We start from the raw sequence: 19,180 nt of genomic DNA on the forward strand, positions 1-19,180 counted from the left end.
AGGGTTGCCTGCTAATAAAGATAGTTTTACTTGTTCCTTCCCAGTCTTGATGACCTTTTCTTTTCTTGCCTTATTAGACTGTCTAGAACCTCCAGTGCAATGTTCAATAGTGAGAGGAAGCATCCTTTCCTTGTTCTGATGTTTAAGGAAAAAAAAAAATCTAGTCTTTCACCATTAAATATGATACTGGCTGTAGGTTTTCCCAGATGACTTTTTTCAGGTTGAGGAAGTTCCCTTCTGTTCTTAGGTTGCTGAGAATTTTTATCAGGCATAGATATTAGACTTTGTCAGTCAATGCATTTTCTGTACTTATTGAGATGATATTTTTTTTTCTTTTCTAGTTCATTAATATGGTGATTTATTATATTGATCAATTTTTAAACGTTAAAGCAACCTTCTTGTATCCCTAGGACAAACCTCACTTGATCATGACATCTATATCTATATATTGATATGTATTTATATACCTGTAGAGAATATATATATTTATTAATATATTTTATGAATACCTGTTATATTCTTATTATCCTCTTACTATCTGTAGAATCTGTAGTGATGCCACTTCACTCGTTCATGATATTGGTGATTTATGTCTTCTCCCTGTTTTTCTAGTCAGTCTGACTAGAAGTTTATTAATTTTATTGCTCTTCTCAAAGAACCAGTGTTTGGTTTCACTGGTTTTCTATTTTGAATTTTTCTATTTTGAAATCTATTCCTATTTTGATTTTTCTATTATGTTTTTGTTTTCTATTTCATTTATTTTTGTTCTAATCTTTACTTCCTTTCTTCTGGTTATGTTGAGTTTAACTTCTTGTGTGTGAGGGGGTGCTTTTTTGTTTGTTTCTTTTGTTTGGAGTGGAGTCTATTGACGTGAGACCTTTCTTTTCTGATATAGGCATTTTAATGCTATTAATTCCCTCCATGTACTGCTTTGATATCATCCCACAAATTTTATATGTTGTATTTTCATTTTCATTCAATTAAAAATATTTTTCAGTTTCTGTTTTGATTTCTTCTTTGGATGCTAGGCTATTTACAAGCATATTATTTATTTTCTAAATATTGGAGATTATTTATAGAGAATATTCATTTTTAATTTAATTCCATGATGGGCAGGGAACATATTTTTATATGACTGGAAATCTTTTAACTTTGTTGAAAGTTAAAATAAGATCCAGAATGGGTAGGGGTGCCTGGGTGGCTCAGTTGGTTGAGCATCAGACTTGGGCTGGGGTCATGATCTCACAGTTTGTGAGTTTGAGCCCCATTTTGGGCTCTCTGTTGTCAGCACAGAGCCACATCAGATCTTCTGTCCCCTTCTCTCTGTGCTTCTCCCCTGCTCATGCTCGCTATCTCTTTCTCTCTTTCGAAAATAAATATTAAAAAAAAATTTTTAAGAATCAGAATGGATATATTTTGGAAAATGCTCCATATCTATTTGAAAAAAAAAAAGTTTATTCTGCTATTATTGGGTGGAGTGTTCTATAAATATCAATTAAGTCATGTTGCTCAATAGCATTGTTAAAGTCATCTGTAACCTTGGTTATTTTCTGTCTACTTCAATTAATTATTGAAGAAGGAGTATTGAAATCACTCATTATAATTGTGGTTTTGTCTATGTTTTCTTGCAGTAATACCCATTTGGGCTTCAAATTAGAAGCTCTGTTATTAAGTTCATATACATTTAGAAGTGTTATGTCTCCTTCTTGAATTGGCCCTTTAACATTATAATGTGATCCGTTTTATATCCAGTAATATTCTTTGCTCTGAAATCTACTGTCTGGCATTCATATAGGCAATCTGGAATTCTTCTGACTAGTGTTTCTTGGTATGTCTTTTTACGTTTAACCCACTTGTGCTTCACATTTAAAATACACTTATTGGGGTGCCTGGGTGGCTCAGTCAGTTTAGTATCTAAATCTTGATTTTTGCTCAGGTCATGATCCCAGGATCATGAGATTGAGCCCCACATCGGGCTCTGTGCTGAGTGTGGAGCCTGCTTAAGATTCTCTCTCTCTCTCTCTCTCTCTCTCTCTCTCTCTCTCTCTCTCTTTCCCCCTGTGCCCCTCCCCCGGCTCACATGCTTTCTCTCTGTCTCTAAAAAAAAAAAAAAAAAAAAAAAATAGATTCACTGTAAACCGCATATACTTGCATCTAGCATTTTATTTATTTTTTACTTTTTATTTTTTTGAGAGAGAGAGAGAATGCAGTATCTTAATCCAACTTGACACTGTGCCTTTCATTTGGGGGCATTTATGCCATTTTCACCGAATACAAGTACTAATGTGGCTAGATTTAAATCTGTCATTTTGCTTTTTGTTTTCCATTTGTTCCATCTTTTTCTTTCTCTTTTCATCTTTTTCTCCTTCCATTCTATTTTATCTCCTTTGTTGACTTATTAGCTATAATTTTGTTTAGCTGTTTTGGTGGTTACTTTAGGTTTTATAATATACATCTTTAGGGGCTGCTGGGTGGCCCAGTCGGTTAAGCGTCCGACTTCAGCTCAGGTCATGATCTCACGGTGTGTGAATTCGAGTTCTGCATTGGGCTCTGTGCTGACAGTTCAGAGCCTGGAACCTGCTTCGGATTCTGTGTCTCTCTGTCTGTCTGTCCCTCCCCCACTCATGCTCTCTCTCTGTCTCTCGAAAATAAATAAATGTTAAAAAAGAAATTTTTTTAAGATTTACAGTATGCATCTTTAGCTTATCACAGTCTGTCTTCAAGTAATGGACCACTTCATCTACACTATAAAAACCTTATCATAGTATACTTCTATTACTGCCCTCCCAGTATTTATGCTATTGCCTTATATTTTACTGAGGTATAGGTTATAAACTCCACAGTACTTGTTATTTGTTTAGCTAGTCCATTATATTTCAAAGAGTTAAATAATTTAAAAAATCTTACATATTTGCCCATATAGTTACAATTTTTGGTTCTCATCATTTTTTTCTGTTGATTCATATTTTCGTCTGCTATGATCATTCTTCTGCCTGAATGACTTCCTTTACATTTCTTGTACTATAGATCTACTGATGATTAATTCTTCGAGGTTTTGTATGTCTGAAAATACCTATTTTACATTTTGGGGGAAAATATATTTTAACTGACTATATAATTCTAGGTTGACAGATTTTTTTTTTCCCATTCAGTCTTTAAGGATGTCAGTCCACTGTCTTCGGACTTGCCCATTACTCACAAGAAATATGCTGTCATTCTTACCTTTATTTATATATAATGTGTCTTTTTTTCCTTTGGGTGTTTTTCAGATTTTCTCTTTATCACTGCATTTGGGCAATTTGATTATTTGTGCCTTATAGTTTTCTTCATGTTTCTTGTGCTTGGAGTTGGCGCAATCTCTTGATCTGTGGGTTAATAGTTCTCATTACATTTGGAAACATTTCAGCCATTATTTCTTCAAATAATTTCCATGCACGCTCCTCCCTCGCTTCTGTCCTTTGGAAACTCAAGTTACACATATTTGAGGTCATTTAAATTTGCCCTACAGCTCACTCACTAAACCTCTTTTAATTTATTTCTATTCTTTGTTTCTATCTGTATTTCATTTTGGATAGTTTCTATTGCTTTGTTTTCAAATTCACTTATCTTTTCTTCTGAAATGTCTAATCTGCTATTAATTACATCTGATGTATTTTTTTCCTCTCAGACATTGTAGTTTTCGTCTTTAGAAGTTTGATTTGGGACTTTGAAAATATCTTTCTTGTTTCTATTCATTTCTTTAAATACAATGAATATCATTATAATAACTATTTTAATGCTCTTGTCTGTTAATTTTAACATCTGTGGCAGGTTTAGACTGGTTTCAGTTGTTTGAAACCAGTTGCCTCATTATTGGTTGTGTTATTTCAGTTCCTTGCATGCCTGGTAATCTTTGATTGTATGCCAGGTATTTTATATTTTATCTTGTTGGAATCGAACGTTGTTGTAGTCCAGTAAATGTCTCTGAATTTTGTTCTGGGTCACAGTTATTTTGAAATAACTTTTGGGTCTTGCTTTTAATATTTATTAGGCAGAACCAGAGTAGCATTTAGTCTAGGACTAAATATTCTCCCCTACCGAGACAAGACCCATCTGAGGACTGTACCCAGTACCCTGTAAACTATGAGGTTGAATTGAAAATAAAGAGTTTAAACAATTTTTTCATGGATTTTTCCTGCAGAGGAGGAATTGGGAAATAGAGTTAAAACTGGAGGGTAAGTAGAGTTAAGATATTTTAGGAGAGAGAAAATAACTACGTTTGAATAGTGATAGAAATGATCCAGAACAGAGGTGGTACTATAGGATAGAGAAGGGAGAATTGCTAGAGCCATATCCTAGAAAAGATGAAAGAGGCTGCACCTATTATATAAGAAGAGGTACTAGATTTAAATAGGGGTATGGCATCTTTTTAAAATTTTTATTTTATTTTAGAGAGGGAGAGAGAGAGAGCATGTGAGTGAGGGAAAGGGATAGAGGGGAGAGAGACAGAGAGAGAGAGAGAGAGAGAGAGAGAGAGAGAGAGAGAATCTCAATCAGACTCTATGCCCTGCCCAGCATGGAGCCTGACATGAGGCTCAGTCCCACGACCCTGGGATCATGACCTGAGCCGAAGTCAAGAGTTGGATGCTCAACTGACTGAGCCACCCAGGCACCCCAGGGTATGGCATCTTTAATTCATCTATGATAACAGGCAGGAAGGCAGGGTATATGGGAACAGATGCTGTTAGGAGCATAAGCGTGGTGGTGAGAGTATGTGGAAGTTCTCATCTGATACCTGCAATTTTGACAGTAAAGTAGGAAGCAAGGTGATCAGCTGAGAGTGAGGGTGAGAGAGGAGGTCTTAGCATTTTGAAAAGAGAAGGTAGTGCAAAATAACAACCTGGGAGACTGGGGGAGTAAGTGGACAAGGGAAGTCTAAGTATAACTGTTAGACATCACCAAGAGTCCACTTGGGGTTCATGGTTATGAATTTAAAGCAAAGCCAGTCAGGATGCTTTTGTGCTTTCTCCAATCACACTCAGGTGCACAGGTGCAGTCTCGGAGCAGGCAGAGGGCTGGATTTAACAAACAGGAGGGAGTAAGAAAGGGAAAAGGGAGTAGAAGAATGAAGAATGGTTGAGATTAGAATACCTTCTGGAAGGAGTTAGCTGTGAAAGGGCTGGTCAGAGAGTAGGTCAGGATTGTAGTTATTCATAAAGACAAGGTCTTGAACAGTGTTGCTCAACAAATAGGCCACACGCTGGAGCCAATATGTGAACTGCATGCTACTCATCTGCAATGAGGTAAGTTCAGAAACTGAAAGTAAACGTTTAGGAACACTACTGTGCTATCCAAGCATATGATCGGTGGACTTATATTTAGAATGTCTTGGCTTTTAAAATCTCATCTGTCTATTAATTTATATCGTATTTTATAAAAGGGTTGGTCTGCAACAGATTGGGTCTAGAAACCATAACAACAAAATCTGGTCCTTCCCCACAGCTAAAATACTGCTCTAGTGTACATGACCATCCTATGAGTTATCTGAGAAGGGTGGAGGGCAAGGTCATTGGAAGAGAAGAACTGGAAGGCCCAGCTTCTTGAATATTGACGTCACCATCGTCAGTTTCCTTCCAAGATGGAAGGTCTCCTGATTGCATAGCTCCAGCGGGCACCCTTCTCATCGTATGCTACGTGAACACCGTAACTCCAGAATACAGTGTGAATGGTGTTCTCAAGAAGGTGGCCATTGTTCTCTCCATTTTACAGCTGAGAAAGCAAACTCCAAGTTCACATAGCCAGTCAAGGAAGGAACCAAAATTTGAACCTAGGTGTGCCTGTCACCCCAAAGCTGAACTCTGTCTATACACCACTCTTTTGTCACATGCTTACAGTTATGGGGATAGCATGGCCATAAGCCTCATGAGAACTAAGACAAATGCCTTTTGGGAATGCGTTGTGGTCCATGTGGCCAAGCCAAACATTTCAGTTTCTTTTAGAATCACTCGTTACATCTGCTGTGGTAATCCACAGCCAATTGCTGTCTAGGCCCCTGTCTCTCCAATTTGTCTTTGTTGAATCAAAGGCTGAAGCACCTCAGGAATCCAACATGCAGTACCCACCAGAGGATTTCCTACATTTTCTGTTCATGTGCTTTAGTAACTACTTATGTGTTAGAAGCACTTTCTAAATAATGGTTTACGGAATGGTAAGATTATGAGTAATTTTCACAGTTCTCTCTTTTTCCTAAAATTTGTGCGATGGGTACGTTATTTTTATGATTTGAAAAGGTCAAGCATAGATCTATACTTTCAACTAGCTTCTTCATGTAGTAACTTTTTAGGACTCTTAGGTCTCTAATGAGGGCTCAATGGGCCCGGTTTCCCAGGGAGCTGGAGTTCCAGCTGCACTGGAGGCCTCAGCATTTCCATAAATGTTGATATCGGTTGTGTCCCACTCTCCTCAGGTGCATGGAGTTTCTGAGGAATTAATCTAAAAACAAAGTAAGCCATGGGGCGCCTGGGTGGCGCAGTCGGTTAAGCGTCCGACTTCAGCCAGGTCACGATCTCGCGGTCCGTGAGTTCGAGCCCCGCGTCAGGCTCTGGGCTGATGGCTCAGAGCCTGGAGCCTGTTTCCGATTCTGTGTCTCCCTCTCTCTCTGCCCCTCCCCCGTTCATGCTCTGTCTCTCGCTGTCCCAAAAATAAATAAACGTTGAAAAAAAAAAAAAAAAAAAAAAAAAAAAAAAAAAAAATTTAAAAACAAAGTAAGCCTTAATCTCTTAGGGCTTCCCTGGTTTTTCCATTCCTTGGCTCTCCAGTAGGCCCAAGTAAGTACAACAGTAGAGTTAATTTAGAAAGCTTGTCCAAGTGTCATGACATGACACGTTCTTCTGGAAAGCCCTCCCTGGAGCTCTATTATGTCTGTATGCTTACACAACACATAGGACACAGCATCAGAATTATAGGTTTATGTATCTGCATGTCCTGCTAGGTTGCCATCATGAAGATACAGCCTGTGGCACAGCGCAGGGCCTGCGACACAGTGGGTGCTCAGTAACAACGAGTTGATGAGTGAATGGGGAACTGATGCTCAGTCTGTATAGATATTTTCGTGGTGATGTGTTTAATCTTTTCTGCGTTAAGAAATTCACTACCACTTGTGTATATTAGTGTATAGGGGAAGAACTTTTGGACTTACTGACATAAGACTTGGTTTTTTTATTCAAATATATGGCTTTTCACCCAGGGAAGATGGAGAAGAAATAAAGAACCCACCAGGAAAACCAAATATACCTGGACAGGGTTGAATGTGCTCACTCAGTTTGGTTTTAAATAGTAATCAAAGTAGAATATAGGAGCACAATTTTCCTTTGAAAAATAGCACTGCAAATCACTTTTGATGTGGAAAGAGGAATCATTAAAGTACTTTAATGTGGTAAAATGCTGATTATCCCCATTATTAATTAAAAGTAACTTAAAATCTTTGGTTGGCTTCATAAGCACAACTAGAATTTTTAAATATGTGCTATTAATTATTGTTGCTAATATGAGGTTTAAAACCTGATCCTCTTAGGGAGACTAAGTGGTAGGATGGGTGAATTTTAAAATGTGCCTAAAAACTAGAACTACCAAAAATGAAAGTTGGCTCTTCTTCCATCCTGCCAAATTGCTCATTCCCTCAATCAGAAAGGCAACTGACATGCCAGGCAAGATAGATACACACTAAGTTTCACATCATTTATTTTTATAAATTTGTATTCCAGTCAGACGGGGAATACTTTGATCTCAATATGTACCTCATTGATGTTAAGAGTCTGGACTCATTGTAATGACTATGGTAAAAATAAGATGTTTTTCCCTGGTTCCTCTACAAAAAAAAAAAAAAAACTATAAAAAAACTAGCACAAGCTTAACTATTGTATCTAAATAGAGAATTCTTCCTCTTCTAGATTTGAAGACTAAGTAAAATACATAACAGACAGTTACATCCTTAATTTTTTTATTATACCTTTTGAAATAATTTGTATATACCTTTTAAATAATTTCAAGTGCCACAAAAAATAATGTTAATAGCTCAAAATCAAAAGTTAAAAAAAAAACCCTAAGTATAATTTTTAAAATCTTTTTCTCCTCAAGCGTTTTACGATGGGATAATGAGACAGATGTCTCTCAACTGGAAGGACATTTTGACATTGTTATGTGTGCTGACTGGTAAGTACATAAAAATCATAAAACTCCTGTTAGAAAAAATAGCTTTGCTGGAGTAATTGGGCTGTGCTGCTTTGCTGACGGCTAAGCCAAGTCAACAAATGAAGCACAAAGCCACCTTAACCTCAACAAATTAATATTCATCTCCATGTGACAGTTATAAGGTAGTCTTCTATCACACAGTAACTTCTACCACATTATTTCCCAAAGATTGATTTTGAGAAGCATTTCCATTTTCTGGAATTGCCTCTGTTTCATGCTTGACGTATCAGTAAATGGACGACTTAGGCAAATTGCAAATAATTATGGCTCGGAGAGGAATAGTCTGGAGAAAAAGGAGTTTATCAACACAAACAGCTCAATTAGCTTACTTCTTAGGAGAGATCTGACTATTGAGATAAGGGAATATAGGTACATGTGTGTACACGCACGTATATGCTCCTACAAATAAACGTATTTGTGGAATATCTTCGGGGAAATATCTTTTCTTAAAATGTATGTTTGTTATCTAAATTTTCAATGTATTCAATTATGATATTTAATTATACACAAAACAGGAATTATAAAATTACATTTTATTGTTATGCAAATAACATTAAAATCTCTGTCAGGTGCCTGCGTTTTAAAAATAATTTACATTAGATATTTTGTCTTCTCTTCTAGCTCAATCTACTCATTGTTAATGAAAGTCTGATCCCAAGTTGCAGGATAAATATGTATCAAACCTTAATAATTATTTCAAATAATCTTAGGTATTTTCTTCATGCACGTCGAATAAGAATTATTTCACCATACGGGGAACGTTGACAGTTCTAAAGTATTTTTTTCCCTGGTAAGAGTAAGATGTTATTTGTCGTTTTATCATGGTTTTATGACACTTTAGATTTGAAAACACAAGTTCGGATTTTGAAGAAGTTCTGTTGTATCAATCAACCCAATTACGAGATCCGGAACCTGGAGAAAACTTTCCCCAGAGAGAAATGGAATGAACTTTTCAGGCCGTCATTATTATTATTATTATTATTCTAAATAAGATTTTCAATAGGTAACTCTTCTACGTAAGTCACTGGAATTAGATTTGCTTTCTTTTTTCTTCTGAAAAATACTTCTCAAGGGAAAAGAAGGAATTTGTTCTATTTCTAGTTTTCCATGGCCTTTTGGTGTCTTTGCACCCAATTTCAGAAAACCTTGTTCCAAAAGAGGGAGAAACAGATTTTGGACTAATCGTTGGTATGGTGCCTAATGTTATATCCCTCATCTGATCAAAACCAAGGCACTAAAACTTCACCATACGATTTGAGCAAGTAATTTAGTAACTGCCTCTCCTCACCAAATATGAGAAAGGATCCTCCAGGTTTCATTGCACAGGTGAAGATAATGCTGGCAGGATTAGATGAGATTAAGCATGAAAGATCAGAGAGCAGCAGGAAGAGGGAAGCAGGGAGGCATCTTCTTGGAGGTTTAGACAGGGTCGCAGGCGTGGGCTCTGATATGTGGAGAAAGTCAGGTCTGGCTGGGAGATTTAGAGTTAAATGTGTCCCTTACACAAATATCAGAACAGCCTGGCTTTGTCAGACCTTGTGCTATGGACACTCACACCATGACATCCTATTTGTACCAGAGAGACAAGCAGCGGAAGTAAGATTTAAGCTCTTTTCTGATTAATGTTCTCAGGTTAAAAATAGCCACACAGCATGTTTGAGAAATAGTCTTTTTTTTCCCCTAGCGAACAGGGTCACGTACAACCGATATACCTAATGCATATTCAGTTGAGGCTTTCATTGCAAATACATAACATAGCACAATGTTAGATGTACACACACACACACAGACACACACACATCCAGGAGCTATGTGAGTATTTACGGATTCAAATGAACTAAATATACCAAGTTTTATTTTATAAATGGCTTTTCTATGCGTGAGTTGTTAAGTTTTTTTTTCCCCCTGGTGTCGTAAGTGCCAAAATGTCAGCCTGTTTATAATTTCCCATTTGTAAATGTGAAACATTAAGCTAGTCTCACTGCAATGCCGATATTATTTCCAAAAGAAATGCTTTGGTAATGGTATCTCTTCATATTCACAGGGATGGGTAAGCTGCTTAGAAACTTAGAAAGCACAGTGATATTTTTAATATGCATGTCGTACACATAGCAGTGAAGCAAAGGCTCCGTGAGCTCTTTATGTCCTGACGGTTTGGTGTTGCTCTGTCCGTGATTGGCGTGGGTGATGCTTCTGGGGACGGGCAGGCAGACCATGCTGCATTTTTTTTCCCCACAATGTTACAGAGGAGGGGAAAAGAAAAAACAACTCTCTTTAGACACCACCTCCAAGATGAAACTTGAAATACGCAGTGGCAGAAATAGGTGCCACGCATAAACAGATCACGCTGCCGCACACCGTCCTTTAGTTATTATCCGTGAGGTCTGGATTAGGCCATAGGAATATGAAGCAAGAGTTGGAGTTCCAATATTAGGTTCATGGATTAAATCCTTACTGAAGCATTTCCAGCAAGGGTGGCATTGTCTGATTCTCTGAATAGCTAACCAGTGGGACTGCTTGATCCCATTTACATGAAAACAAACCCCATTCACAAACCTATTCCAAACCCACCGTTGCGGTTCAAGGAAAATGCACATGATTACAACGAGCGGGTGATATGTTTATGTTTTTAAATCATTCATATATTCATATATTTACATTCAAACATTCATAAACCTATGGGCTGTGGGGGAAATGACTTCTTTCCCAGAAGAGACGGTCTCCTTCGCTCACGTCTAAATTTAGGAGCTCCCCAGATTCTAAAATAAAGAGGCAAGCTGCGAAAGCGAGCCAGTATTTCACCATTCAGCATTTTTGACAATGAAATATAGTTTCATGGTTCAACAGTTTCTAAATAACTTGTAAAATGTCAACTTTGAAATAAACAAGAGGAAAAAAATTGAGGTACACCTGCGAAAGGATGCTGTTGACAAACATCACAATATTAGAATATTTAACCACAGGTGTAGAAGAAAAACCTGCCTATTAAGTTCCTCGGTTGACTTGTTTAACATCGAATTTAATGTAAGAGTTCCTTTCTACCCGAATGCAGTCCAGCCTGGTCCTTGCTGAGTTTAGATTAGCACGTGATTGTTAATTTTCAGCCTGCCTTTCCAGACTCCTGTTCAATCATAATAATCTCAGAGTCTGGAAGTAAGATTTTTTTTTTTCACCCAATGAACGCTTTCATTCAGTGTTCGATGGCTGTCCAGTTTATTGTAGCTCTGCAATAAATAAAAATGATTCTGTATGTTTGGATTCTCTAAAGGCTTGGAAAGGAAGTCTAAAATGCCACCCATAGCCTGATGCATCGCGCTAGGTCCACAGGACAGTCAGCACTGTGCCTGCAAGCGCCATCTGAGACTTTGTGGAGAAATGGGGGAAGGTTACACCACCCCACTGGCTCTCTTAGCATTTTTACACTATGTATGGTGGGTTGTTCCTATTTTCTATTATTCTAAATGATGAAAAAAGTTTGATTTTTAAGGTGTGTTTGTGGCAACAAAAAAAAAATTTTTTTTCTCAAAACAGGCTATAGAATACCTTTGTTTTCTTCCAGATGCTGTGCTCGTGGATAGTTCTAAATCGCAGCCTTCCCACCTGAAAAACTCTTTAACCCAAATGCGGCCAGCCCTTTTACCTAAACTCAGCCATACCTAAAACTCAGTCCCAAAGAAGATAAACAAATTGTCAAAGATCTGGCACCCTAAGGGGTAGCCCCACGGGCAATCAGACCCCCCATCAACCCTGGCTGCACAGCGATCAGTTGATAAATATTGATAGAGGCCATTCTTCTGAAAGTTAAATCTTTAACTTAGCACATGTCATCTTAAAGATTGCATAGAGACCTTCCTTTCTGTGGATACTGACCGAGAAATGTCTCCTTGTCCACTGCACTCATTAATTAATTTGTCTATGAGTGGAGGGTTGGGTGCTCTGTGCTCTGCCTAAAACTCTGATTCTAAGGGAGGCCGTGAAAATGGCCTAGCACCTTTCCTTTGTCCTGAAATCAGACCAGATCAATGGAACAAAGCAAGTGTTGATTCCACAAGTGCATTATATAGAGGGCTGTGTGTGTGTGTGTGTGTGTGTGTGTGTGTGTGTATTTTAATAGCCAAACTAGTGCAACTGTCCATGTATTTTGATCAGTAACGGAAGGGAGAGTTGAAATGGTATCTCCATTCCAATCAGTGACCCACTCAGCCTTTTTTAAATAGATCTACTTAAGCTGCTGTTGTTCTCAGAGCCCATTAGGACTTATTTAAGGGGTGAATTTTCAGGAGATTATACATCACTCCCACTAAAGCACATTGAAATTGCTCATATGACGTATCCTACAAAGCATTATACATTCTGCCTCAGAGCTAAGTAGAAAGGTGAGCTGCTTGGAATCAAGACTTATTAGAGAACTGTAAGAATTACTTTTGGGAAATTTGACTTGGAAGGATGGAGTAGACAACACTGCCATTCAAATACCTGTGTGGAATGGGTGCTTGGGCGTTAAGGTGCATTTTCCAGTAGGCTGCAATATTAATATCTTTGTCATATCACCAACGTCGAGTGGAAACAGGGCTTTATAAGGTTATGTTTTAAGCTCAGTTTTTAAGGTGCTGATTATTTCTGACAGTCTTACCAGTTCATAGGATGCACAGGTACAAACTGAAGAGCGGTCTTTTGCTTAATGTTGCGTATCATAACCAGCCAGCTCTCCTACGGGCCTGAGTAACTGACAGAGATATTGTCCCACAATGATAGTCATTTTAAAAAATAAAACCAGGATGCTTAATTATTAACATTTAAGATATTATTGGGGCGCCTGGGTGGCTCCATCTGTTGAGCATCTGACTTTGGCTCAGGTTATGACCTCACAGTTCGTGAGTTCAAGACCCACTTCAGGCTCTGTGTTGACAGCTCAGAGCCTGGAGCCTGCTTCAGTTTCTGTGTCCCCCTCTGTCTCTGCCCTTCTCCTGCTCACTCTCTGTCTCTCTCTCTCTCTCTCTCTAAAAATAAATAATGAAATGAAATGAAAACAAAATTAAGATATCATTACCTCACTAAAGAATAGGGTATACAGTCCTGAAGAGAAAACTTTAAAAAAGACCAAGATAGAATTTGATTCCTTTCTTTTTTTTAAAAAAAATTTTTTTTTAACGTTTATTCATTTTTAAGAGACAGAGAAAGACACAGCATGAGCAGGGAAGGGGCAGAGAGAGAGGGAGACACAGAATCCGAAGCAGGCTTCAGGCTCTGAGCTGTCAGCACAGAGCCTGACGCGGGGCTCGAACCCACAAACTGCAAGATCACTACCTAAGCCGAAGTTGGACGCTCAACCAACTGAGCCACCCAGGTGCCCCAAATTTGATTCCTTTCTTATCAACCCTTAATGATTATTAATCACTGATTAATATTACTTATTGGCAAGTTTTTGTAGCATTTGAATTAGACACACTCTAAGCTCTAAGATTTAGTGGGTTTTTTTGTGGGTTTTTTTTTTGTTTGTTTGTTTGTTTTTTAATGGAATGATAGGAACATTTTCCCCTGGCTCACCCTCAGGTTGTCCTGATTGATGGATGGAGCGGGATAAGGTTCCCACTCTAGATATGATTTTAGCTCATCTTGAACGGATTCTTTCTCCGATGCTCAAAGCATCCTTTTATAGAAGAACCTTCTACTGTACACGTCATGGTGAAACCCAAGCACTGACTTCCTGGCAGTTTTTCATACACTGCTCTCCCCCACTCCTTTCTCAAATGAGAGACTTGGAAGAGAACCAACCTAACTGGTGGAACTTTCTACCCAAGTGTTGGTTCTTCCTTAACAATTCCTTAACAATACCTGTAAAGAAGTGCGGACAGCCTGTTTGAGGGTCATTGAAACCAACACTGTACGTAAGTTGCTCGATTTCAAGAACTGTGTTTCTCTACCAGTCAGGCAGTAAGCAGATACTTACAGAGAGTACCTTCTGGGTGCGTATGTTGGTTGTGCTAGAACTTGTAGTGTGTAAATGAAGAGAGACCGGGAGCTCCTTGAGGATGGGAACTTTGTTTTATTCACAGCGTGTCTCCAATGCCTAAAACAGCCCCTAGTATGTAGTAGATGATCAGCAAATATTTGTCAACTAATATATATTATTCATTTGATGCCCACCACAGCCACGTAGGTGGGCGTTTATTGACCAGGAAACCGAGGCCTCGTGTGAAGCGACGTAGCCACACATAGTAGAAAGTTCAGAGCCAGAACTCTATTAAACCCTGCACTGGGCTGCCCACTTGCCTGCAGTTTGACTCAGCACAGCAGCCCTCCTACTGAGAGCTGGTAGTCACGCTGAGTTCAGAGGAGGATGATGAGGCAGGGCCCTCGAATCTGTGGTGCTTACTCATGCTATGTGAGGAGCAGGGAGGCCAAATCAGAGGGACCCACACCAAACTGCAGCATTAGAAACGGGAGGATGAGGCTCCACTTAGGCCCCTTATGAGGTGGCTGATGCACAAGGCTGCTCAGTGCTTTAGCCCACAAGTCCCAGATAAGACAAATCTGCCCCAGGTTTCCAAGAGCAGGCCTGGTAAAGAAGGCTTAGCCTGACCCAACCAAAGGGGTGACAGAGCAACAAACGGAAATTCTCAAAAGAGGGGGTGTCTGGGCGGCTCAGTCAGTTAAGCTCAGGTCATGATCTCATAGTTCATGAGCTTGAGCCCCACGTTGGGCTCTGTGCTGACAGTGAAAAGCCTGAAGCCTGCTTCAGATTCTATGTCTCCCTCTCTCTCTGCCCCTCCCCTGCTCATGCTCTCTCTCTCAAAAATAAATAACCATTAAAAAAAAAAAAGAAATTTTCAAAAGAGAAGAAAAATGAAAAATCACAGTGAACTCAAAAAAAATCAACATGGAGGTCAAAGGAGAAGAACCCTGTGTGATACCTTGCCTAAACCTGGTCTTTGTTTCTGGAACTGTTTACTCCTAGGTCAGTGGTTGAGTCTGACCTCAGTGCTGCTCTTAGTCACTAAAACCCATCACCACCTGAGATCTGTTCTGTGGTTTGGGCATCAGAGGGCTGGTGTTTGTTTCTGGAGGGTGGCCTCATAGTGCCCTCCGTGGGCTGATGGCCCAGGTCTATAGAAACTAGGCTCTCATGACAGAAGTGTTACATCTCAACCAGATGATCCCCCCAAATGGCAGCTTAGAAATTGTCCCTTTATCACTCACACATGACCCAGTCATGTGTGAATCCTGGCCAACTGCATGTTGATGACTTGGCTTTGGGTGGATAACACCAACCACAATATCTTTTTTTGTTCCAGTGAGACACTTGAATGGAAGGAAACAATTTCTCCTTTTTTAGTGTTGAGTAAACATGTGTAATTAGTCTTGTACTTATCTCCATTAGTATCATTGGACTTGGAGCCCAGTTTAATCTGGATTCTGCTCTCTTCTCAATGTCAGCCTGTTTCTGGACCAGTACAGAGCCAGCCTTGTTGATGCAATAAAGAGATTACTCCAGCCCAGAGTAAGTATGTTTCTATTTTCTCCTGAACACTGGCTTCAGAATAATTAGTCTGTGCACAAAGATGGAGAGAGTAATGGAATGGCAGGATTAATGTCATGTAATACTTTAATACTTATTATGTCCAACTTCAATTGGGTCTTCTGATCTATCAGATTCTTTCCTAATCACAACTAGGAAACTTCTTACCCTTGGCCTTCTGATAAGGAACACAGTGGGTAGTAAAATAAATGAAACCGCTTCAAAGATAGTGTGAGATTATTTTTATCAAAGAATTTCTTGAGTCTTTTCCTTTGATAACAATATCTTCATATTAAAGTAGAAGTATGATATTGAAAGTTTTCTGTTGACTTCTGTCATTTTAAATCCCTTCAATGGTAACCTTTGTCATTGGGTATTTATTTATTGCAAAAGAATATTTTTTCTTTTTATTTCTGTTTATATCAAAAAAATAGGACTTCAGATGAATCTGTATATTAAAAGTTCTTTGCTTTAAAAGGAAGCCATTATTTACATATTATAAACATTAGGTCACAATGAAGCCAAGCATGGCATAAAATATTGTGCACATTTTTACATTTATATATCCATTTATGCCTGTGAGTAAATTACAGAGTTTGTAGCCATTCTTATTTTGTTGGGCTGTTCCACTAAGCTAGGAGGTCCTACAGCCTAACCGGAGAGTTAATATACATCTATTTAAAGTAAGAAAACAAGTTTAAAGCTCATGCATTAAAAAAAAAATCTTATAAGTATGTAAGACTCTTGCTGTGCCCTAGGAATTTAAAATAGGTTAACAATGTTAATGCAGTTCTAAGACAGGTACTCGTATTTGTCTGAGAAAGGACTGCAGGGTGTGTGTGTGTGTGTGTGTGTGTGTGTGTGTGTAAAAGTATTTTCTAAAGTTTTGTTTCAAAAGTCTTTTTAAGAAGGTTTGCTCTAGTTCTCTGACCTCGATGAGACTTATGGACTAATACCTTTCAATCTTTCTTTTATATCTTATTCACATTGAAGGTTCCCAGAGCAATTTGATAATCGTCCTTTGCCTTATGCTGTTGCTTTTTATTCTGTTATCTCTGTGTAGCTCAGAAACTTTAAATAGGCCTCTCAGAGGAGTAACCACAGCTTGGTAAGTGGTAATCAATTAAATTAAATTGGCCTTCTCAATTCCCCCTGTGAGGTGGGTAGTAGGTCTTGAGGCAAGGAAGGGGCATGCTCCAAGCTGTTGATGGCTGCTGCCATGGTTGAGTGAGCAGCCCAAGTTGAGGGTAGAAGAAGGAATTGGGAGCCTCCTCATCCCCCCCCACCCCCACCATTAGCCTTGGGTGATTCTTGTGAGCACTTGCAAGGTCAGGATTTTCAGAGAGGGCATGGAGATTCTCGGATGTAAAGGCCTCTGTGAAAATGTATCATACATAAATACAATGCTTTCAAGGACTCTTGGATCTCACACTGCACAGACAGGACTTCACCAACACCCTTCAAAGCCTATTTGTGGCAAATGCTCCATTTGTCAGAGATTTGCATGATTTACCTAGGATCTATTGTAAATCTTTCGAATGATTTCCAATGGAAAACCGTCCGGGCTGTGGATAGTCCTAAATGCGGATTGGGCTGGAATCTCTAGCAGCTTCTTCTACACCCTTCAGTAAACCCTGAACCTTGCCTGAAGTGTGGCTCCACGGAGCGGCCCTCCTAGTGACAGCCGATACTCACCGTTAGCTCGAGAAGGACGAGGCAGGACCCTGGAGTAGGTGGTACTTGCCCATTCTACGTGAGGAGCAGGAAGGCCAAATCAGAGAGGCCTGCCCTGAACCGCAGCATTCGAAATGGGAGTAGGGAGCCTGGCTTAGGCCCCTCATGGGATGGTTGATGCCCAAGGCTGCTGGGTGTTCTCGCAAGGTGTCAGAGACCCGCCATGAGAGGGGAAATCCAAGTTGTGGGTGGCGCACGGATATGGCCAAATTACCGCCCAGGAATCTCCTCCCCGTTGGAAGCAAGGCACTTGCACTTCCTGGGCCTCCATCAGGTGGGTGGTAGAAGGATCACATAGACTTGGCAGTGGCCACCAGGAGCTCCGTATCTTGTACCAGTGGGCTGGTTACCCGGAGGCGGGGGCGGGTAACCAGAGCAAAAACTGACCCCTTCCCCTCTTAGGTCTGAGGACTGGCTGTTCTGCTGCCATAGGCTCTCCTCCTGCGGAAATCACTAAGACTAAGAGAACACGAGAGGTTTATTCCATTACAATTAGAACTGCTTTTAACGTTCTCTTGAGCCCAGACAACTTCTCCATGGTTTTGTAGCCCTGGTGTTAAAAAGGTGTCACAAGGGGCGCCTGGGTGGCGCAGTCGGTTAAGCGTCCGACTTCAGCCAGGTCACGATCTCGCGGTCCGTGAGTTCGAGCCCCGCGTCAGGCTCTGGGCTGATGGCTCGGAGCCTGGAGCCTGTTTCCGATTCTGTGTCTCCCTCTCTCTCTGCCCCTCCCCCGTTCATGCTCTGTCTCTCTCTGTCCCAAAAATAAATAAAAAACGTTGAAAAAAAATTTAAAAATAAATAAATAAATAAAAAATAAAAAAAAATAAAAAGGTGTCACAAGAGGCCCACAAAGAAACAAGTTGGGGGGCTCCATTAGTGGATCCCAAGTTCTGGGTAATTCAAGGCTCAGCAAATTCAGTGGGAGATAAAAGCCAAGTTCTCAGGGTGCTCTGTGAAAACTATTTCAGCCAAATGCTTCCAAATGCCAAGGAGGGCCCCAGTTTCTGCTGGGAAAGCAGGTAAAGCTAGAGGGTGAAGTCACAAATATCTGCATACAAAACCCAAGTCTGTGCTTACTATCAAGGCTCTCTGAGCCCAGAGTTTCATCACCTCCTGGTGAGGGAGGAGTAAGTCTTACCTCCGGCTGATGTAAAATATTTGCATATGTAAATGCCCAGCCCAGTGCCTGGTGCATGGGATGTGCTCCAGGATGAAAACTGGCTGTTTGTTATTGCTCTATTAGCTTGTCAGGGTTAATACCCATGAGACACTTGTCCAAAGGGACACTTGACCTGGCCGATGGAGGGTGGTGTGGGACATGAATCTAGGCCCGAGTTCACACTAGCAGGCTCTGGAACTCAATCTCTCTCACCAAGTCCTTCTTCTGGAGGGAAGGTATGCTTGTTCTCTGTAGTCTGAAAGTTTAAGGTTCAGATGTGGCCACTTACTGGGTTCATCTCATGAAGCCTCAGTTTCCCCCATGTGTAAAATGGGGAGGGAACAAGCCAACGCATCAGAAAGCTTTAGCACACACACACCACTGGCTCTGAATATATTTTAGCTCTTAAAGAAGATCCAGAGAGACTTTCTGACTGTGGTGAGGACAGAATATTTCCTTGCAGATATGCCGGTGGGAGGGGAATACACCATTCCCTTGACCCAAACTTTGGTGATTTCTGCACACACCTGGACATACAG

The 19,180-nt window shown here is 39.9% G+C and overlaps 1 protein-coding gene across 1 annotated transcript in view; it reads left to right on the forward strand.

Moving 5' to 3' along the window:
* The window catches only part of CAMKMT (calmodulin-lysine N-methyltransferase), a 399,914-nt gene that overhangs the window by 365,857 nt on the left and 14,877 nt on the right, over nt 1–19,180 (forward strand). The window contains exons 8-9 of the mRNA XM_030310520.1: nt 8,116–8,190; nt 15,667–15,730. Coding sequence (XP_030166380.1) covers nt 8,116–8,190; nt 15,667–15,730 — 139 coding nt within the window. The remainder of the gene's footprint in view (nt 1–8,115; nt 8,191–15,666; nt 15,731–19,180) is intronic.

Source organism: Lynx canadensis, chromosome A3 (assembly GCF_007474595.2).
Source record: "Lynx canadensis isolate LIC74 chromosome A3, mLynCan4.pri.v2, whole genome shotgun sequence".
NCBI classification, from domain to species: Eukaryota; Metazoa; Chordata; class Mammalia; order Carnivora; family Felidae; genus Lynx; species Lynx canadensis.